This window comes from Paramormyrops kingsleyae, chromosome 4 (assembly GCF_048594095.1).
Source record: "Paramormyrops kingsleyae isolate MSU_618 chromosome 4, PKINGS_0.4, whole genome shotgun sequence".
Lineage (NCBI taxonomy): Eukaryota > Metazoa > Chordata > Actinopteri > Osteoglossiformes > Mormyridae > Paramormyrops > Paramormyrops kingsleyae.
The window spans coordinates 19,606,927-19,630,005 of NC_132800.1; the positions used below are offsets into that span (position 1 = coordinate 19,606,927).

Below are 23,079 nucleotides of genomic sequence, written 5' to 3' on the forward strand. Positions count from 1 at the left end.
AACCGGTGCATGATCAGAGAGAATGATATTTCCAGTACAAGCACTCTGAATATTCTTAACCAGGGCTTTAGAGATCAATACAGTGGTATGAAAAAGTGTTTGCCCCCTTCCTGATTTCATATTTTTTTTGTATGTTTGTCACATGTAAATGTTTCAGATCATAAAACAAATTTAAATATTAGACAAATATGACACAAGTAAACACAAAATGCAGTTTTTAAATGAAGGTGATCATTATTAAGGGGAAAAGAAAATCCAAACCTATATGAATGGCCCTGTATGAAAAAGTGATTACCCCCTAACCCTAATAACTGGCTGGGTCACCCTTAGCAGCAACAACTGCAATCAAACGTTTGCGATAACTAGCAATGAGTGTTTTACAGCGCCGTAGAGGAATTTTGGCCTACTCATCTTTGCAGAATTGTTGTAATTCAGCCACATTGGAGGGTTTCCAGGCCTTTTTAAGGTCATGCCACCTTTAAAGCTATGTGCAGAACTACTGTTTTTTAATTGCTCAGTTTTTCTGCCCTATGATGACATTCAGTGATGTACTGAATGGTATTCATGAGGGATGGATGGATGGATTGATTAATTGATTGATTGATTGATTGATTCTCCACTGTGGTCCACACTACAGGAGAAGCAGAGTGACATAGTACTGCTGTATCCATTTATTTAGCAGTTGAATTTCCGCAACATACACAAGTCTATAACAGGGACAGACACACATTCTATACTCACTTCAGCTTCTCCAGTTTACAGCTGGGATCCTCCAGGTGAGCAGAGAGCAGCTTCACTCCTGAGTCTCCTGGGTGGTTGTAGCTGAGGTCCAGCTTTCTCAGATGTGAGGGGTTTGACCTCAGAGCTGAAGCCAGCAAAGAATAGCCTTCTTCTGTGACTCTACAGCCTGATAGTCTGCAGTGAGACAGACAATATCTCTCCGATAAATAAGATTATCACAGCATTACAAGCATAGCATTTAAGTAAATATGACTACTTTCATATTTAAAGTGTGACTACTTTGAATAACTACAGTTTACAGTGAGGAACACCCAGTAATATTGACTTCATTATCACCAATTTGCAGTGTGAAATACCCAGTAATACTGACCTCAGTATCTCCAGTTTACAATGTGAATCCCCCAGTCCAGCAGAGAGCAGCTTCACTCCTGAATTCTTCAGGTCATTGTCATTCAGGTCCAGCTCTCTCAGGTGTGAGGGGTTTGATCTGAGAGCTGAAGCCAGGGAAGAACAGCCTTCTTCTGTGACTCTACAGAATGACAGCCTGCAGAGAGACAGACAATATGTCTCCAATAGATAAAAACATATCACCACTAGCAGTATTATCTTTAAGTACATGTGACAACTTCAGTAAAGATTTCAGTAATTAGTTTACACTGTGGAATAATCAGTAATACTGACCTCAGTATCACCAATTTGCAGTGTGAAATACCCAGTAATACTGACCTCAGTATCTCCAGTTTACAGTGTGAATCCCCCAGTCCAGCAGAGAGCAGCTTCACTCCTGAATTCTTCAGGTCATTGTCACTCAGGTCCAGCTCTCTCAGATGTGAGGGGTTTGATCTGAGAGCTGAAGCCAGGGAAGAACAGCCTCTCTCTGTGACTCTACAGCCTGACAGCCTGCAGAGGGACAGACAATATGTCTCCAATAGATAAAAACATATCACCACTAGCAGTATTATCTTTAAGTACATGTGACAACTTCAGTAAAGATTTCAGTAATTAGTTTACACTGTGGAACAATCAGTAATACTGACCTCAGTATCACCAATTTGCAGTGTGAAATACCCAGTAATACTGACCTCAGTATCTCCAGTTTACAGTGTGAATCCCCCAGTCCAGCAGAGAGCAGCTTCACTCCTGAATTCTTCAGGTAATTGTCACTCAGGTCCAGCTCTGTCAGCGGAGAGGAGTTTGATCTGAGAGCTGAAGCCAGGGAAGAACAGCCTTCTTCTGTGACTCTACAGCCTGACAGCCTGCAGAGGGACAGACAATATGTCTCCAATAGATAAAAACATATCACAACTAGCAGTATTATCTTTAAGTACATGTGACAACTTCAGTAAAGATTTCAGTAATTAGTTTACACTGTGTAATAATCAGTAATACTGACCTCAGTATCTCCAGTTTACAGTGTGAATCCCCCAGTCCAGCAGAGAGCAGCTTCACTCCTGAATTCTTCAGGTCATTGTCACTCAGGTCCAGCTCTCTCAGGTGTGAGGAGTTTGACCTCAGAGTTGAAGCCAGGGAAGAACCGCCTTCTTCTGTGACTCTACAGCCTGACAGCCTGCAGAGGGACAGAGAAAAGTCTCCAATAGATAACCATTTTCCTCAAATAGGCAGCAAAAATCTTTTTAATCTTTCACCTTAATTGCATTGTAACCAACAGTAATCAATTTGTATAACAAATGTATATTTTTGCTCAATTTGTTTATTAACTATTTTTTTGTCAGTATTGTACCATTGAGTGCAGTGCTGCGGCTTAATGGGAGCCTGCATGTAAATAGTTCACTGGGTGTTCTGGGTGAGGCGGGACTAGCCCACATCTCCACACATAACACGTTTACTGCATTCACATTCTCTCCGTGTGTACCACACCCCCTTCATATAGTGCATAGTGTTAGTCTCCGTTTTTGTGCAAAAGTGTAGTTGTTATTGTGATTATCTTGTCCGTGGTAACTATGCATTTTTGTACTGTCTACCATGTAACTTTTCATGTCTTTGTTACAACCATGTGTTAATACGTGGTCAAAATGTCTTATCCCCTCTGTATTTTGCCTGTTCTTTGTGCATAGCAAGGTTTAGGCTTTCGTTTTGCTTAAATTATAATCCTTTAAGGCCTCAAAATAAAAGAGTGCTTTGCCAACCCCAGTTGTTTTCTTTAAGATGTATTCAACCTGTTGTCACTTCAATATGTTTGTGATAATGATCTATATACTATATCCTATTTGTGTTAATCCTGTGTTAATTTCAGGATTCAGGTCAGGTTGGAGGAGCATGCGTCGATGCAGCGCGTTGCCGCACCCACCACACAGCGAAACTCCTCGGGATCCTGGCCATCGATCCCCCACACAGATACACGGTCCAGTCCCACCCTCCGAAATGGCCATCTGTCTTCTGCAGCCAGGTGTTACGTGGGCATTCCCTTGGCCTGGTCTAGCCACTTGGGTCCTCAGCAATAAGGATCCTGTGAGTCGGATCATCCCCAGGGAAACGCGCCACATGGCCGCAGTGCTGTAACTGACGCTCCCTCACAATGCAGGTAATGTGCCTCATTCGGGACTCCTCTAGCAACTGCTAACCAAGTCAAACCAGCAGTACCCAAGGAATCTCCGAAGAGACAGAGTACCGAAGAAGTCCAGTCTTCGTTTCAGCTCACTGGATACCATCCATGTCTCACAGCCATACAGCAAGACAGGGAGCACCAGGACTATAAAGCCTTGGACCTTCGTCCTCTTGGATAGATATCGGGAGCGCCACACAGCGACCTCATGACCCCCCTACTCTTCCAATCCATCTGCTGTCTTCATAAGTCACCAGAGACATGAATGTCGCTGCCGAGGTAGGTAAATCTCTCAACAAGGTCGATATTCTCCCCGCAGACAGACACACTACTGATGGCTGTGCATAAGAAGTCCTTAAATGCCTGGATCTTGGTCTTTATCCAGGACACCCGCAATCCCAGACACTCCTTGCTCAGTCTCTCAAGAGCCCCAATCAGAGCCTTCATTGACTCCGCTAAGATCACGGTATTGTCCACAAAGTCAAGATCAGTAAATATTTCTTCACCAATGGACTCCCCATAGCTGCTGGACCCCATGACCCTGCCCAACACCCAGTCCCTACAGGCATTGAACAGAGTAGGAGCAAGAACACATCCCTGGCGAACCCCAGAATCAACTGGGAAGAACGCAGTGGTTCTCCCTCCATTCTGCACAGCATTCACAGTACCAGTTTACAAGCCGGCCATGACATCCAGTAACCTTGGGGTGATCCCGCAAAGTCTCAGATTGCTCCACAGGGGAACTCGATCAACTGAGTCAAATGGTTTAGGAAAATTGACAAAGGCTGCAAAGAACGTCTGCTGATATTCATGCTTGCACTCGATGAGAACCCTCAGTATAAGGAAACGATCGATGGTAGACTACTTACTGTAGGTGTAAAACCAGACTGCTCCGGTCACTAACAGGCAAGCAAGTTTTCATGGATCCTGTTAAGGATGACCCTGGCAAGGACCTTACCCAGTACAGTAAGCTGTGTTATCCGCCTGTAGTTGCTGCAATCCAGGCAATCACCCTTCCCATTCCAGATGGGGACTACAAGTCCCGTTTTCCAGTCAGTTGGGATGACGCCTGACTCCCAAACGGAGGCAAAGATTGCCTGCAATACCAGGAGGACAGCCTTACCACCAGCCTGGAGAAATTCACTCCGGATATCACAGATCCCTGCAGTCTTCCCTACCCTCAGCTGATTCACCACCCGTGCAATCTCAGTGAGATTGGGTGATTCACAGCTGATCAGAGGATCAGCTTTGAGAACTGTGGACCCAGAGATGTCCAACATCCTAGGCAGAGGGTCAGCTTTAAACAACTGCTCAAAGTAGCCGGCCCAGCGGGTCACAACTGCAGTGTCATCCGTAAGGACCGTTCTGTCACCCGCCCTGACTGCAAGTCTCCAAGGAACAAATTCAGATGTACATAATGCTTCTATTCCTCTGTAAGCAGGACGTGGGTCACTAGGCCACACTGAAGTCACCCATGACCAGAGGAGTGTCACCTTGTGGGCACCCTTCAACCACCGAGCGAAGTTGTGAGTAAAATGTCTCCCTCAACGAGAGAACACTCACCGCGGTCGGAGCAAACACTGAAACAACAGACAAGACAGCCAATGAGTGCCTTAGCCTGAGTCTCATGATTCGCTCATTGAAAGGAGTGACATCAGACACCATCGGAAGGAGCTGATCTGCTACAGCAGCAGCTACATCCTGAGTATGGCGGCCGTCATTAAGGATTCAATGTAAAGATTTATCATAAGTCTTAATACAGTAAAACTAGTCTAAGTCGACACTCGCGGGACCAGCTTAAAAGTGACGACTTAGAGAATTGACAAGATACACCTAAGTCGACACTTTGGCGACTTATGTCTATCTCGCCGTTTTGTCGACTAGTAAATATAACTCGCCGTTTTGCCGACTTATAAAGTCGACACTTCGGCGACTTATATCTATCTCGCCGTTTTGCCGACTAGTAAATATACTGTAACACCATACCTCTACTCATCACGGCTACACCACACTATACACGCGAGACTTAAGACCAGGCAGCGACTAGTGCGATAGGTGGGGGTTCCCCGTTTCTACATTGCCATGGTGACAAGCAGGCGATGTGAAGCAGGTGGCGGGAATCCATTCATTTGTGTTGTTCGGGACTGGGATTTAGGTGACGACTAAGGGAATTTGACGACTTACAAGCGGCAATTTACACAAGGAATTTTAAAGGAAACATCATTAGGAAAAATCGGGACTTTTGCTTGAGCGTCGACTTGTGCACATTGACGAGTTACAAGCCGGCGACTTAGACCAGTTTTACTGTATTAGCTATGATTAATTACAAAGTACTATGCAATTAGTTTTCTTAATCGATTCAAAGCCCCAATAGCTTTATACATTTAAGGTGTTAATAAATTGTTCAGTTTGAAGTTCAAATTTGGTTTAGAACTAAAAAAGCTGTTCTTTAATGTCGTCAACCTTCGTTTGTGCTTTATTATTATTTTTTAAGTACGGGTTCAGGTACTATTTTAAAAGTATCATTTTAGCACCAGTATCGGAAAAACCCCAAATGATACCCAATCCTAGTACTGTGACAATAAGGGCATTCTATTCTATTCTACTGACAGCCAGGAGCAGCTGAGGTTAGCAGAGGATGCCAGTGAGCAACCAGAGACAGCACTCACAGAATTGTGCGCCCCCCCTTATTGGAAGGAAAGCACTATCACAAAGCAAATTGGAATTTATTACAGTCGAACTTCGTTACAACGTACCTCGGGGGAATTAAGAATTTGTACGTTATAACCATAGTACGTTGTAACCAAGTCCCTCAAAATGAATGATAGAACACAAAATGCATATAAAAAAACTTTTAGAAAACACCCCTCAAGTAGACACTATGACATACAGCTTGTGTAGTTTGAAGAATATAATAGGAACTATATTCTTCAAACTAGGTTAATATCAGTTACTCATAGACAGCCGACATAACGCAAAATCCACTGCCGGCTTATCGTTCAAATCGCCTTACTGTAACCTAATGTCAAACCGAAATTATGCACCTGTATATGATTCAATTGGCTGAAATAAATTTCGATGCATGTGTTAGACATCTGTCTTTTGTTAATTTCTTTCACTATATGTCACACAATTACCCCAATAACCAGACAGTTTCAGAACTTAGTTTGCGTCGGCAGTATAAGGCTGCCATGTATACAGAAATTCTGAATTATTTCCACCTTGTCGGTCAGCGAAATCGGTTTCCTTTTAGCAGGCATCTTGCTTGATATGCCGCAGCATGACACCATGCAAAACCATGAAAAAACGGGGGCTGCATGCAAGGAGTCCGGCCGGCGTGGAATGCTTCGTGAGGATAGGTTCATACAGTTAGGCGTTGCTAAGCGATGTAGATGGCCGGCAACAGCCGATTCTGAATTGTGCGCGCACTCGGAAGATGAGGCTGTACGTTGTAACGAAGGTCAATTTGCCTATTTTCCTCTGAAAATCATACGTTATATCGAAGTTTACGCTGTAAAGGTGTACGTTCTAAGCGATACCGGCAAATGGAATAATGCATTACGCGAATTCGGGACATCGAAATTTGAACGTTGTATTGGTGTAAACGTTATAAACGGGGTACGTTGTAACGAGGTTCGACTGTATTAAAGTCCTTATTTTGTGGATTATTTGGAATCATTTTGGGCACAATGACACACATCGATTTAGCTAGTATGCAACGCAGCAAATTGTGTTTATTTCTTCTGCACGTTTTAGAAGATAGTCCCACAGTTTGTGCAGACTAGTGTTGCGTGTCATGCCCCGCTCGTCTGCTCCTCCCGTGTCTGCCCCCTCATTACCTTGTGTGGAATCCCCGTGTGATAAGTTGTTTCGAGTTGCTGTCATTAGTCCTGTGTATTTAAGTCTGCGTTTAAGTATGTTTCCCCAGTCTGGTCATTAACCTTGTGACGTCTATCCTTTGTGTGTGCGTAATGCTCCTGATTTGTCCATAATAAACCCCATAATTACCCAATCGCTTTGGATCCTGTGCTGTCTTCCTGCTCCGTGTGCGCTACGGGACATTGCGCGGGATACCATGTACTGAAATAGTACCGCAATATTGCATTTTTGAAAGCTGTTCGGTATTAAATTTCTTCAGAATAGGTACGTACTAGTTACACAATTACCGACATCGCTAATGCTAAACATGGAATCAGAATCATAGACTCAATATGTCCAAACTGCTGTACTGCGCCGAATCTGTTATACCCTACACCAGAATTGCACACATCATACTATATAGTTCTAACGAACTAGCAATTTTTTATTTATCTCCTGAAGGTGCTCAAGGGTAAAAAGTTGTGAGGCTACTAAAATGTAAGTTAGTTAAATATCGTGGCGCTTGACACATTATTGTCAAGTTTGCCTGACTTTACGGCTCGACTCGCCTGCATTCTGTTGTGATGGCAAGCAGGCGAGCGGGAAAGCAGGCGAGTCGAGCCGTAAAGTCAGGCAAACGGGGTTTATTAACACAATCGGGGCAGACATCAATGACGGATCTAGGGATACTGACACAGACACGGACTAAATACACAAGAAAAGCCAGGATTCACAGGAAACAGGTGCAAACAATCGGTAAATAACACGAGGTGGGCGTGGCACACAGGAGGGGCGAACGAGCAGGTCATGACAATTATGGTGAAATGCGGGGAAGTCTGATGACACACGTACGGTGGGTAGTTTACACAATGTCTAGAGACACGTGAGGATCAGGCAGGATTCACACAGGACACAGATAAGGGCACATACAACAATGGGGAACACCACGAGTATTTACAATAACAATGACGTACAGGGGCTATTTACACGGCTCACAAGCATGCCAGGATATGTAAATGGCTCAGCTACTCAGAGCCATCTCACTAGCGCTACAATATTATCTCCCGAGCTTCAAATTAGTTATTTATGTAGCGGTCTCATAATATAGCAATATCTTATTATACAGCAAACAGCTATGTTAACATCATCAAACTAGCATCTGTACCTACAGGTTACTATGTTATACTGTGTTGTAAGGAAATAAGCAAGCATAATGCGCTGTGCGGGAAGTTTTTTATTTGTTTATTGTTTATTGTTTTTTTTTTTACACTGGATAGTAATGGTGATGAGTTTGATCGCAGAAGAAATACGTTTAACAGTTTTGCGTCCTCACGTTATTTTTTTTATTTCTCAGCGCAGTGCCCTCTCAAAATCCGTATAACAAATCATATTCATGGTCATATACTGACCTCAGTATCTCCAGTTTACAACTGGGATCCTCCAGTAGAGCAGAGAGCAGCTTCACTCCAGAGTCTCCTGGGTCATTGTCACTCAGGTCCAGCTCTCTCAGGGGGGAGGGGTTTGACCTCAGAGCTGAAGCCAGGGAAGAACAGCCTTCTTCTGTGACGTTACAGCCTGACAGCCTGCAGAGGGACAGAGAAAAGTCTCCAATAAATAACCATTTTCCTCAAATAGGTAGCCAAAAATCTTTTTAATCTTTCACCTTAATTGCATTGTAACCAACAGTAATCAATTTGTATAATAAATGTATATTTTTGCTCAATTTGTTTATTAACTTTGTCTTTTTTTGTCAGTATTGTACCATTGAGTGCAGTGCTGCGGCTTAATGGGATCCTGCATGTAAATAGTTCACTGGGTGTTCTGGGTGAGGCGGGACTAGCCCACATCTCCACACATAACACGTGTACTGCATTCACATTCTCTCCGTGTGTACCACACCCCCTTCATATAGTGCATAGTGTTAGTCTCCGTTTTTGTGCAAAAGTGTAGTTGTTATTGTGATTATCTTGTCCGTGGTAACTATGCATTTTTGTACTGTCTACCATGTAACTTTTCATGTCTTTGTTACAACCATGTGTTAATACGTGGTCAAAATGTCTTATCCCCTCTGTATTTTGCCTGTTCTTTGTGCATAGCAAGGTTTAGGCTTTCGTTTTGCTTAAATTATAATCCTTTTAAGGCCTCAAAATAAAAGAGTGCTTTGCCAACCCCAGTTGTTTTCTTTAAGATGTATTCAACCTGTTGTCACTTCAATATGTTTGTGATAATGATCTATATACTATATCCTATTTGTGTTAATCCTATGTTAATTTCAGGATTCAGGTCAGGTTGGAGGAGCATGCGTCGATGCAGCGCGTTGCCGCACCCACCACACAGCGAAACTCCTCGGGATCCTGGCCATTGATCCCCCACACAGATACACGGTCCAGTCCCACCCTCCGAAATGGCCATCTGTCTTCTGCAGCCAGGTGTTACGTGGGCATTCCCTTGGCCTGGTCTAGCCACTTGGGTCCTCAGCAATAAGGATCCTGCGAGTCAGATCATCCCCAGGGAAACGCGCCACATGGCCGCAGTGCTGTAACTGACGCTCCCTCACAATGCAGGTAATGTGCCTCATTCAGGACTAGCAACTGCTAACCAAGTCAAACCAGCAGTACCCAAGGAATCTCCGAAGAGACAGAGTACCGAAGGAGTCCAGTCTTCGTTTCAGCTCACTGGATACCATCCATGTCTCACAGCCATACAGCAAGACAGGGAGCACCAGGACTATAAAGCCTTGGACCTTCGTCCTCTTGGATAGATATCGGGAGCGCCACACAGCGACCTCATGACCCACCTACTCTTCCAATCCATCTGCTGTCTTCATAAGTCACCAGAGACATGAATGTCGCTGCCGAGGTAGGTAAATCTCTCAACAAGGTCGATATTCTCCCCGCAGACAGACACACTACTGATGGCTGTGCATAAGAAGTCCTTAAATGCCTGGATCTTGGTCTTTATCCAGGACACCCGCAATCCCAGACACTTAGACTCCTTGCTCAGTCTCTCAAGAGCCCCAATCAGAGCCTTCATTGACTCCGCTAAGATCACGGTATTGTCCACAAAGTCAAGATCAGTAAATATTTCTTCACCAATGGACTCCCCATAGCTGCTGGACCCCATGACCCTGCCCAACACCCAGTCCCTACAGGCATTGAACAGAGTAGGAGCAAGAACACATCCCTGGCGAACCCCAGAATCAACTGGGAAGAACGCAGTGGTTCTCCCTCCATTCTGCACAGCATTCACAGTACCAGTTTACAAGCCGGCCATGACATCCAGTAACCTTGGGGTGATCCCGCAAAGTCTCAGATTGCTCCACAGGGGAACTCGATCAACTGAGTCAAATGGTTTAGGAAAATTGACAAAGGCTGCAAAGAACGTCTGCTGATATTCATGCTTGCACTCGATGAGAACCCTCAGTATAAGGAAACGATCGATGGTAGACTACTTACTGTAGGTGTAAAACCAGACTGCTCCGGTCACTAACAGGCAAGCAAGTTTTCATGGATCCTGTTAAGGATGACCCTGGCAAGGACCTTACCCAGTACTGTAAGCTGTGTTATCCGCCTGTAGTTGCTGCAATCCAGGCAATCACCCTTCCCATTCCAGATGGGGACTACAAGTCCCGTTTTCCAGTCAGTTGGGATGACGCCTGACTCCCAAACGGAGGCAAAGATTGCCTGCAATACCAGGAGGACAGCCTTACCACCAGCCTGGAGAAATTCACTCCGGATATCACAGATCCCTGCAGTCTTCCCTACCCTCAGCTGATTCACCACCCGTGCAATCTCAGTGAGATTTGGTGATTCACAGCTGATCAGAGGATCAGCTTTGAGAACTGTGGACCCAGAGATGTCCAACATCCTAGGCAGAGGGTCAGCTTTAAACAACTGCTCAAAGTAGCCGGCCCAGCGGGTCACAACTGCAGTGTCATCCGTAAGGACCGTTCTGTCACCCGCCCTGACTGCAAGTCTCCAAGGAACAAATTCAGATGTACATAATGCTTCTATTCCTCTGTAAGCAGGACGTGGGTCACTAGACCACACTGAAGTCACCCATGACCAGAGGAGTGTCACCTTGTGGGCACCCTTCAACCACCGAGCGAAGTTGTGAGTAAAATGTCTCCCTCAACGAGAGACCACTCACCGCGGTCGGAGCAAACACTGAAACAACAGACAAGACACCCAATGAGTGCCTTAGCCTGAGTCTCATGATACACTCACTGAAAGCTGTGTGACATCAGACACCATCGGAAGGAGCTGATCTGCTACAGCAACAGCTACTCCCTAAGTATGGCGGCCGTCAGTAAGGATTCAATGTAAAGATTTATCATAAGTCTTAATATTAGCTATGATTAATTACAAAGTACTATGCAATTAATTAGTTTTCTTAATCGATTCAAAGCCCCAATACCTTTATACATTTAAGGTGTTAATAAATTGTTCAGTTTGAAGTTCAAATTTGGTTTAGAACTAAAAAAGCTGTTCTTTAATGTCGTCAACCTTCATTTGTGCTTTATTATTATTTTTTAAGTACGGGTTCAGGAACTATTTTTAAAGTATCATTTTAGCACCAGTATTGGAAAACCCCAAATGATACCCAATCCTAGTACTATGATAATAAGGACATTCTATTCTATTCTATTCTACTATCAGCCAGGAGCAGCTGCAGAGGCCAGCAGAGGATGCCAGTGAGCAACCACTGCACTCACAGAATTCCCCTTATGGGAAGGAAAGCACTATCACACAGCAAATTGGAATTTATTATTAAAGTCCTTATTTTGTGGATTATTTGGAATCATTTTGGGCACAATGACACACATCGATTTAGCTAGTACGCAACGCAGCAAATTGTGTTTATTTCTTCTGCACGTTTTAGAAGATAGTCCCACAGTTTGTGCAGACTAGTGTTGCGTGTCATGCCCCGCTCGTCTGCTCCTCCCGTGTCTGCCCCCTCATTACCTTGTGTGGAATCCCCGTGTGATAAGTTGTTTCGAGTTGCTGTCATTAGTCCTGTGTATTTAAGTCTGCGTTTAAGTATGTTTCCCCAGTCTGGTCATTAACCTTGTGACGTCTATCCTTTGTGTATGCGTAATGCTCCTGATTTGTCCATAATAAACCCCATAATTACCCAATCGCTTTGGATCCTGTGCTGTCTTCCTGCTCCGTGTGCGCTACGGGACATTGCGCGGGATACCATGTACTGAAATAGTACCGCAATACTGCATTTTTGAAAGCTGTTCGGTATTAAATTTCTTCAGAATAGGTACGTACTAGTTACACAATTACCGACATCGCTAATGCTAAACATGGAATCAGAATCATAGACTCAATATGTCCAAACTGCTGTACTGCGCCGAATCTCAGTTATACCCTACACCAGAATTGCACGCATCATACTATATAGTTCTAACGAACTAGCAATTTTTTATTTATCTCCTGAAGGTGCTCAAGGGTAAAAAGTTGTGAGGCTCCTAAAATGTAAGTTAGTTAAATATCGTGGCGCTTGACATATTATTGTCAAGTTTGCCTGACTTTACGGCTCGACTCGCCTGCATTCTGTTGTGATGGCAAGCAGGCGAGCGGGAAAGCAGGCGAGTCGAGCCGTAAAGTCAGGCAAACGGGGTTTATTAACACAATCGGGGCAGACATCAATGACGGATCTAGGGATACTGACACAGACGCGGACTAAATACACAAGAAAAGCCAGGATTCACAGGAAACAGGTGCAAACAATCGGTAAGTAACATGAGGTAACGAGGTGGGCGTGGCACACAGGAGGGGCGAACAAGCAGGTCATGACAATTATGGTGAAATGCGGGGAAGTCTGATGACACACGTACGGTGGGTAGTTTACACAATGTCTAGAGACACGTGAGGATCAGGCAGGATTCACACAGGACACAGATAAGGGCACATACAACAATGGGGAACACCACGAGTATTTACAATTACAATGACGTACAGGGGCTATTTACACGGCTCACAAGCATGCCAGGATATGTACTGTAAATGGCTCAGCTACTCAGAGCCATCTCACTCGCGCTACAATATTATCTCCCGAGCTTCAAATTAGTTATTTATGTAGCGGTCTCATAATATTTTTTATTTGTCAGCGCAGTGCCCTCTCAAAATCCGTATAACAAATCATATTCATGGTCATATACTGACCTCAGTATCTCCAGTTTACAGCTGGGATCCTCCAGTAGAGCAGAGAGCAGCTTCACTCCAGAGTCTCCTGGGTGATTGTCACTCAGGTCCAGCTCTCTCAGGTGTGAGGGGATTGACCTCAGAGCTGAAGCCAGGGAAGAACAGCCTTCTTCTGTGACGCTACAGCCTGACAGCCTGCAGAGAGACAGAAAAAAAGTCTCCAATAAATAAGATCAACTCACCATTACAAGCAAAACGTTTAAGCAAATGTGACTACTTTCATATTTACAATGTGAATACTTTGAATAATTACAGTTACCGGCATTGAATACCTAGTAATAATGACCTTAGTATCTCTAGTTTACAATCCAGAAAACCAAGTAATTTTGACCTCAGTATTTCCAGTTTACAGTGTGGCATACCTAGTAATACTGACCTCAGTATCCCCAGTTTACAGTGTGAATCCCCCAGTACAGCAGAGAGCAGCTTCACCCCTGAATCCTGCAGGTCATTGTCACTCAGGTCCAGCTCTCTCAGGTGTGAGGAGTTTGACCTCAGAGCTGAAGCCAGGGAAGAACAGCCTTCTTCTGTGACGCTACAGCCTGACAGCCTGCAGAGGGACAGAGAACATTCTCCAATAAATAACCATTTTCCTCAAATAGGTAGCCAAAAATCTTTTAAATTTTTCACTTTATTTGCATTGTAACCAACAGTAATCAATTTGTATAATAAATGTATATTTTTGCTCAATTTGTTTATTAACTTTGTCATTTTTTGTCAGTATTGTACCATTGAGTGCAGTGCTGCGGCTTAATGGGATCCTGCATGTAAATAGTTCACTGGGTGTTCTGGGTGAGGTGGGACTAGCCCACATCTCCACACATAACACGTTTACTGCATTCACATTCTCTCCGTGTGTACCACACCCCCTTCATATAGTGCATAGTGTTAGTCTCCGTTTTTGTGCAAAAGTGTAGTTGTTATTTATGGAATCAGATTTGTGCCAACATTATCAAACAAATTTTTTTTGACTTCAAGCAAAAACAAGGCTTCGAGAAGAAAAAAAAGTAAATGAAGCAAAAGAAGTGTCATCTCAAAAGTAAAATTTATAACTTGCAAACAGGTGATTGTTTTATTTATTGGTTTATTTATTTATTACATTATCAAAAGACCAATCGTGGTTGCAAGTTATAAATTTGACTTTTGAGATGACATTTCTTTTGCTTCATTTACTTTTTTTTCTTCTCGAAGCCTTGTTTTTGCTTGATGTCAAAAAAGTTTTGCTTGATAATATTGGCACAAATCTGATTCCATAGTTATTGTGATTTTCTTGTCCGCGGTAACTATGCATTTTTGTACTGTCTACCATGTACCATTTCATGTCTATGTTACAACCATGTGTTAATACGTGGTCAAAATGTCTTATCCCCTCTGTATTTTGCCTGTTCTTTGTGCATAGTAAGGTTTAGGCTTTCATTTTGCTTAAATTATAATCCTTTTAAGGGCTCAAGATAAAAGAGTCGTTTGCCAATGCCCAGTAGTTTTCTTTAAGATGTATTCAACCTGTTGTCACTACAATATGTTTGTGATAATGATTTATATACTATATCCTATTTGTGTTAATCCTATCTTAATTTAAGGATTCAATATAAAGATTTATCATAAGCTTTAATACTGGCTATGATTAATTACAAAGTACTGCACAATTAGTTGAGCAGAAGTAACTTGTAACCTGCATAGGCGCCTATTATCTTATATTATCTGTTTGCTGTTTTTTTTTTACACTGGAGAGTAATGGTGATGAGTTTGATCACGGAAGAAATCCGTTTAACAGTCCTCACGTTTTCTTATATTTGTCAGTGCAGTGCCCTCTCAAAATCCATATAACAAATCATATCCATACTGATCCCTCACAACCCCCCAGCCCCCAATACTCTCCTTGCATACATTTTTAGTAACATGGAAGTAATGGAAATGTTACTTTTTTTTACTACATCACTACCCTCAGTTATTATAAAATCTGGATTATCAAAAAAGTCCAGCATGGTTATTAATGCACGTGGAGGAATAAACTGTATATCTTGTATATTTCAGACAATGTATATGTAAAACTGCCAGAACAAACATGATTTTCATCCCCACGTCACTTACACAGCTCTCCTGGATTTCTTGATCACAGGCAGCAGCCTCTGAAGATCTTCATCTGATCTGATGAATTTCTTCAGATCAAACACATCCAGCTCCTTATCTGACATCAGTAACACAAAGGCCAGAGCTGACCACTGTGCAGGTGAGAGGTCTGCTGCTGAATGGCTTCCTGATCTCAGGTATCTTTGTACTTCCTCTGTTAGAGAATTGTCACCCAGTTCATTCAGACAGTGGAACAGGTTGATGGTCCTTTCTGCAGATAAATTCTCCCGTATTTTCTCCTTGATGTACTGGGCTGTTTTCTTAATGTTATGTGAACTGGTTCTTGTCTGTCCCAGTAGAATCTCACTGGACTTTGTTGAGAGGCCAAGGAGGAAGCGGAGGTAGAGGTCCAAGTGTCCATTCTTGCTCCTTAATGCCTCATCCACTGCAGTCTTCAGCAGGTCAGCTGATGAGTTTGACAGAAACACGTATAAAGCAGCGAGATACTCCTGAATGCTCAGATGCACAAAGCAGTACACCTTCTCCTGGTACAACCCATACTCCCCTTTAAAGACTTCTGTGCACACTCCAGAGTAAACTGAAGCCTCTGTGACATCAATGCCATTCTCTGTCAGATCTTGCTCATAAAATATGAGATTGCCTTTCTCAAGGTTATGAAAAGCCAGTTTACCAAGTTTTAAAAGGAATTTCTTCCTAGATTTAGTGCATTCATTAAGCTTGATTTTATGTTTTTCCATATACTTCTCATTTTTAAAACTTGCCTGAAGGATCAGGAAGTGTGTGTACATTTCAGTCAGAGTCCTTGGAATTTCTCCACTGTCAGACTCACTAAAAAGACTCTCAAGGACAGTGGCTGAAATCCAGCAGAACACAGGTATGTGGCACAAAATGAAGAGGCTCCTTGATGATTTCACATGTGTGATAATCCTGCTGGCCAGGCTCTGATCACTAAATCTCTTCCTGAAATACTCCTTCTTCTGGGCATCATTGAAACCTTGTATCTCTGTCACCTGGTGGACACACTCAGGAGGTATCTGATTGGCTGCTGCTGGCTGGGAGGTTATCCAGAGGAGAGCTGATGGAAGCAGATTCCCCTTAATGAGGTTAGTCAATAGAACATCCAATGACGTTTTCTTTGTTACATCAAACCAGCTCTCATTATTCTGAAAATCTAGAGGAAGGCGACACTCATCCAGACCATCGAAGATCAACAAAACTTTGTACCTGTACAGCTCAGTGGATTCAAGTGATTTCAGTTCTGGGAGAAAGTGATGAAGCAGATCAATCAGACTGTATTCATCCTTAATCAAATTCAGATCCCGGAAAGGAAGAGCAAATATGAAGTGAATGTCCTGGTTTGCTTTTCCTTCTGCCCAGTCAAGAATAAATTTCTGCACAGAGACTGTTTTCCCGATACCTGCGACCCCTTTAGTGAGTACAGTTCTGATAGGTGTCACACGCCCATGTAAGGGTTTAAATATATCACTGCACTTGACTGCAGTATCTTCTGTTTGCCTTTTCTTGGATGCTGTTTCAATCTGTCTCACTTCATGTTCATCATTGACTCCTCCAGTTCCCCCGTCAGTTATGTAGAGTTCTGTGTAAATCTCTTTGAGAAATGTTGGCTGTCCTTCCTTAGCTTTCCCTTCAAATACACACTCAAATTTCTTCTTCAGGTTACATTTGATTCTGTGCTGACATTGAGATAGAAGTTCTGAAAAGAAATGAGAGGAAAATGCACTAACTTCTCAAAAAACACATTTTTTTGCTCATACAAGACAAATTAAATCAGATTAAACTATAATCTGAATTTAATACACATTTTGACATTTTTTGTGGCAAATACACGCTGAATGAGGTACAGCTCTTACTCTTCTCCAGCATGTCAGCGAGATCATTTTGCTTCATGGTCCTCAGGATGTTCAGTGTGATCTTCAGAGCTCCCTCTCTACCACAGGTCTTCTGCATCTGACCATCACTGTCCAGGTCATTGTCCTCCTCCAGCTGAGGCTCAGAGCATTCTGGGTCATTCTGTTCCAGGTACCTTTTCAACTTCATCAGCTCATCCTTCAGAAATGTTTGAGCTTTTTCCTCCTGTAACTGAAATGAACAGTTACAGTTTAATTATTATCACTCTGGAACCGTATCATTTTATAATTTCACTTGTGAATTAGTTGTAGGTATCATCCCTTTGACAGGATCAACTACTTATTGTATCTCTGTCAAAGATATATGTCAATTTAGATAAAATTTTACAAAATATACTTCAGTAATAAACACACCTTGAAGATGGATGATAAGTCTCCTTTATATGAGTGTGAATTACACCTTTTCTCTTGGTCCCTGCGAAAAAAACACAAATATCCATCCATTAATCCATCCATCCTCCAGCCACTTATCCTGGTTTGGGGGTGGGGCAGGGTGGGGGGGTGTATTTCAGACAGCAGAAGGCCTAGGATACGGGTTCACCCTGGGGGGGATTCTAGTCCATCACAGGACACAGACACACAGAGGCTGTCATATGTCATGGGGAATTTAGAAAGTAGCCTAAACACGTGTTTTTGGACGGCAGGAGGAAACCCATGTGATAGAGGGAGAGCGTGCAGCTGCAGACAGACAGGGGGCTCAGCCTCCAACACTGGGGGTGTGAAGCCACAGCGCTGCCCTCTGTGCCGCCGCTAAAATAGGCATTTTATGGAGAGACAAAGGTCCTGCACTGACACTGACTACCACTGCTGCTGCTGGGGGAATAATAACCTACATTTGTATTTAAATAGATGTAACTGCCATCCACATTCTGAGCTTATTTCATTAGGGCGGCTTCCTGACATCAGCTTGCTTATGACAGTATAAGAGAAGCAGTGACATCTAGTGGCAGCACAGAGAGACAGCAGGTAGCAGCCAGGAGGGACGGTTTGGCTTGTAGCTCCCAGTCACTCAGTAACATTCAGGGGTTACTGCTTGTAAAGTGATTAATATGATTTCACACAGATATCGACTTAATCACCAAACTATCCAGGGGCGGAATTTGGGGAGGGTACTTTTTTTTTTTACTATCAAATCACATAGATTAAATGTTCATGCCAAACCATTTATATAACAATTTTGGTTTAAATAAAACATATGCCAATTTACAAATATAGAAATTTGTCCATTCGATCCACAAGCATGGTACCCCCTCCCCCAGATTTCACAGAGAGCACCCCTGTTTCTCTTTCAGCTGAAAACAAACCTGCTGAACCAGAAGGGATTTATTTTGTCCCTTGGGATTACAAGGGTACAAACGTTAATGTGCGCCCGAAATGCTGGGATTTCTGGCAGCTTTCTCACGCACCCAAAGGTTTGTACACCTGTAACAGCCAGACACTTAGCAGCAAGTGGGCGGTATCTGTGTGCCTCAAACCCTGACAGCCAGTCAAAAATCATTTGACTTTTGTTTCCGGTATTATTGGCTGGATTCACGTGACTATCATAATGCTGCTCCATTCACATGCCTTCAGGATGCTAAGAAATCTAAACACAGGGTTTCCGTCCCTTATTGTGCATTTGTAATCCTGATTTGTGGTTGTAACCTATTTTCGAAAAATATGTGCAAATGTAAAGGTGCAAATATATCTCTTTGAAAACACAAGTGTGAAAACTTTTTTGTAAACACAAACTTCACACTTGAAGAGCACAGCAATTCTAATTGGTGAGAATGACAGTCACAAAAGGAGGACGACATGAATTTGTAAAACTATTATCACAACAGTTTTAAACCCTGGGTCAGATGGTCCTTTCACTCTTTGCGATTTTCTTAATTTTGTCATTTCGAATGATGATTTAGATTTAAAATCGATGAATCGTTCAGCCCTAGACTAATCTAAAATTAAGATTTCAATATGAAACATTCAGTATCGTTACAACCTCCTACACTAGACTTGGCTGTTGTTGCTTTTTCTTGTCTATTAATTAATTTGTTTATATATTAATTTGTTTTTTTGTGCTCTACGTCACTATGTGTGACCATTTTTGTTAGGAGAAGGTCTGTTGCCTCAATTGTAAAATAACTGGCTGACAGTGGTAAAAAAACGAGAAGAAAAAAGATGCTGAGGTCTTTTTATTAATTTACAAACACTAACCTGCTCTGTAAACTGAGGACTGAAATCTAAAATGTACTGTTCAGTTAATTAGCTTCCAAATCCAGTGCACAGGAAGTCAGTCTTTACAGGTAATCCTCATCCTTTTACCTCAGATGTAACTTAGAAAAGACAGAACCTCTTTTTAAATTCTCAAAGACAATGAGATTTACAAAAGTTAAAAAATTATATATCCATTAGAAAGTTTTTTTCTCATAGATTGTGAGTGCCTGTGTGCCTTTTGACTGAGAATCTTAGTGTGATAAACAATGTTGGGTTAAATGCACATTTACCTTTGATCTGATGGAAATTGTACCTCTCTGAAGTGGACTGGTAGGTCCATTGACCCGTCACTCCTCACGGAAACACAGCTGGGTGTTGGTGAGCCTGCTCTCTCCGTCAGGACACTGTGGACAGCCAGAGGAAAACCTCTCATTATATAAATATAATCCATATACTTTGGACAGGGTCACGTTAAATCTTCAGCTGTTTAGCCTTCTGCTCTGCCTTCCTGTACTTTAATATGCTGTGAAGCTCTTGATGCAAACATACTTGTTCACAGCTTTTATATGGAATACAGTGTATAATCTAAAATTAAGATTTCAATATGAAATGTTTGTATCACTCTTTCATCCTCCTTCACTAGACTTGGCTGTTCTTGCTTTTTCTCATCTATTGATTCATTTTTTTATATATTAATTTGCTTGTTTGCACTCTACTTCACTATGTGTGACCTTTTTGTTAGGAGAGATGGTCTGTTGCTTGTCTCACTTTTAAAAGAACTGGTTGACTGGAACAAAAATACAAAGAAAAAACATTTATTAATCTACAAATATTAACGCACTCCCCTCTGAGCCAGCCCTAGCTAGGAGCCCTTCCTACTTTAACATCACTGCCTAACTATAGAGACATGCAGCTAGTGGGCTGTACCAATCGTTTTACCATAAATCACAGTGTTCTTCACTACACAACCCTGACAGTGTTCCTGTCTTTTTTGGAATTACTCCAATGATCACTAGCTGGAATATATTATTGACTAGACTCAAAATACTCAGTGCCATGTTTTAACTTTTGCTTTATTGGTTTTCTTTTGAAGGCCTGGCACTTGACATACCTCCTCAAAAATACATATATATGTACTGTATATACACACACCCTTTCATCCATACATACTTCATATTTTAATTCGAGAAGCATGGCTATTAAGTGTATATTATTGAGGGGGGAACCTACAGTTTTCTTTATCAAAAGTGTACACACCAATGGTAAAATGCTGGGTTTTTGTGATGCAAAAACTTTAGACCACGATAAACCGTTTCAAAGCTATTTCCCACCTTTAATGTAACCTATAAACTGTACAATTCAATTGAAAGACAAACAAATCTGTCAGGGGGAAAATATAAAGAATAAGAATTGCACAATAAGCTTGTTGCATAAGTGCACACACATGTAATCATTAATTGTAGCACCTTTTGATTTAATTACAGCATATAGTCCTTTTGGGTACTGTAGGAGTCTATCAGCGTGTCACATCTTAACATGGCAGTATTTGCCCACCCTTCCTTGCAAAAGTGCTCCAAGTCTATCAGATTGTGGGGGCATCTCTTGTGTCCGGCCCTCTACAGGCCACCCCAGAGATTTTCAGTTGGATTTAGGTCTGGGCTCTGGCTGCGTCATTCCAAAGCTTTAATTTTCTTCTGGTGAAGCCATCCTTTTGTTAATTTGGATGTATGCTTAGGGTCATTATCGTGCTGAAAAGTGAAATCCCTCTTCATCTTCAGCTTTGTAGCAGACACCTGAAGGTTTGGGTCAATATTCACTGGAATATGGAACTGGAATTCCCTCCACCTTGACTCACACTGAAGTTCCATCTGAAGAAAAACCCCAAAGCATGATGCTGGCACCACCATGCTTCACCGTGGGTGTGCTGTGTGTGTGGTGATCTTTTGGTGGTGCGCAGTGTTGTTGTTGCAGCAAACGCACCTTTTGGAATCGCGGCCAAAAGGTTCAATCTTGGCTTCATCAGATCACTACACATTTTCCCACATGGTTTTGGGAGACTTACAGCTCTATTTTCCACCTCCTAAGTTTTCCTCCTTTCCCCTAAAAGATTTGTTTGTTTTTCAATTGAATTGTACAGGTTATAGATTACATTAAATGTGGAGCAAGTTTTTCATTGAGCTGCTGGGATTGCTGTACTGTTCGGGAGTGGTGTAGTCGCTGTGTGCACTTGTGTTGTGCGCCTGTTGAAGCGGTTGATTTGAATTATCTGTAAAGTATATTTGAGTGTTTGTGTGCCAGCACGGTTACGAGGGTGGTTGTTGTTTCATTTTTAACTTTTATTTTTACGTGTGTAATTGTCTGTCCTTGTTAATTGACAGCGTGAGTGTTACCGACAGCTGCGGGCGCGAGCGGCGTTTCTGTCTGCGTCCTTCGCATCAAACACCCGCGGGAAATATTATCGAACATCGGTAACATTAACTTTAAAAGGACAGTTGCTCCGGAGCTTTGCTCGGTCGCCGGTCGGGGCCGGGAGGACATTTTCCACTTTTTTTCCCGCTCCGGCAGTAGCCTGCTTTGAGAGGGTTTTTTGTGTTTTTTTGGCCTCCCTAGAGCAACTTCGCTTTAGTTTAGCTAAACGTGGTTCAGCAGGAAGTTAATCTCGGGTAAGTAATTGTAAATTTGGTTATTTTAAAGGTTGTTATCGCTGACGCTGCCGGATAATTTATAATAAAGTTCCGATTTAACCCAAGTGTTAATTTAGTGTTTTAGTGTACGCGGCACTTTGTTTTAACTATACGTTAATTAGATCAACTAAAAGTTTAAATATCCTCTATTAATATACTGGGCTGGGAGTAAAGGACGGGGACATAGTGAGTTAGGTAATTATGGGGCCAGCTCAGTTTTGTGTTTGCAAGATGTTTGCCCTTCTGGATGCTTGCGTCCAGTCGGATTTCGTCTGCGAGCGATGTAGGTTAGTTGACTCACTCATGGTCCAGGTTCGTGACCTACAGGAGCGACTGGCTCTCATCCAACATAACAATGAGTTAAACGAGAGAGTTAATACGCCTTCTAGGGAGACTGTGTGTACGTCACAAGCGGGGAGGGGGGAGAATGATGAACAGGTAGGTCGAGAGAGCTGGGTGAACGTAGGTCGTAGACGTAGAAAAGGGCGTACACAGTTCACAGAGGCGGCATCACCTGAAGTAGCGGTGTCTAACCGCTTTCAGGTGCTTCCAGCTTTAGAGCCGGAAGAGACTGTGGAGGCAGGTGAGCCCTTGGGCACCAAGGAGCCACCTAACCCCAGTAGGAGGGAGGTTGTGGTAGTAGGGGATTCAATTATAAGAGGTGTAGATAGTTATGTGTGCACCCGTGATAGAGGGTCCCGTACGGTGTCTTGCCTGCCTGGTGCCCAGGTAGGGGACCTTCCAGATCGAGTGGACAGGCTTTTGGCCCCAGCCGGGGTGGATCCAGTGGTCGTGGTGCATGTTGGCAC

General features: G+C 42.7%; 1 protein-coding gene across 1 annotated transcript in view; it reads right to left on the bottom strand.

Annotated features, from left to right (window-relative positions):
- Positions 1–23,079, bottom strand: part of LOC111852867 (uncharacterized) — a 51,833-nt gene that overhangs the window by 5,932 nt on the left and 22,822 nt on the right. Inside the window, exons 5-16 of the mRNA XM_072710782.1 lie at positions 19,877–19,990; positions 17,748–17,808; positions 17,337–17,565; positions 15,466–17,179; positions 13,751–13,924; positions 13,336–13,509; positions 8,572–8,745; positions 2,135–2,308; positions 1,824–1,997; positions 1,468–1,641; positions 1,112–1,285; positions 742–915 (exon numbers count right to left, since the gene is read on the bottom strand). Coding sequence (XP_072566883.1) covers positions 742–915; positions 1,112–1,285; positions 1,468–1,641; positions 1,824–1,997; positions 2,135–2,308; positions 8,572–8,745; positions 13,336–13,509; positions 13,751–13,924; positions 15,466–17,179; positions 17,337–17,565; positions 17,748–17,808; positions 19,877–19,990 — 3,510 coding nt within the window. The remainder of the gene's footprint in view (positions 1–741; positions 916–1,111; positions 1,286–1,467; positions 1,642–1,823; positions 1,998–2,134; positions 2,309–8,571; positions 8,746–13,335; positions 13,510–13,750; positions 13,925–15,465; positions 17,180–17,336; positions 17,566–17,747; positions 17,809–19,876; positions 19,991–23,079) is intronic.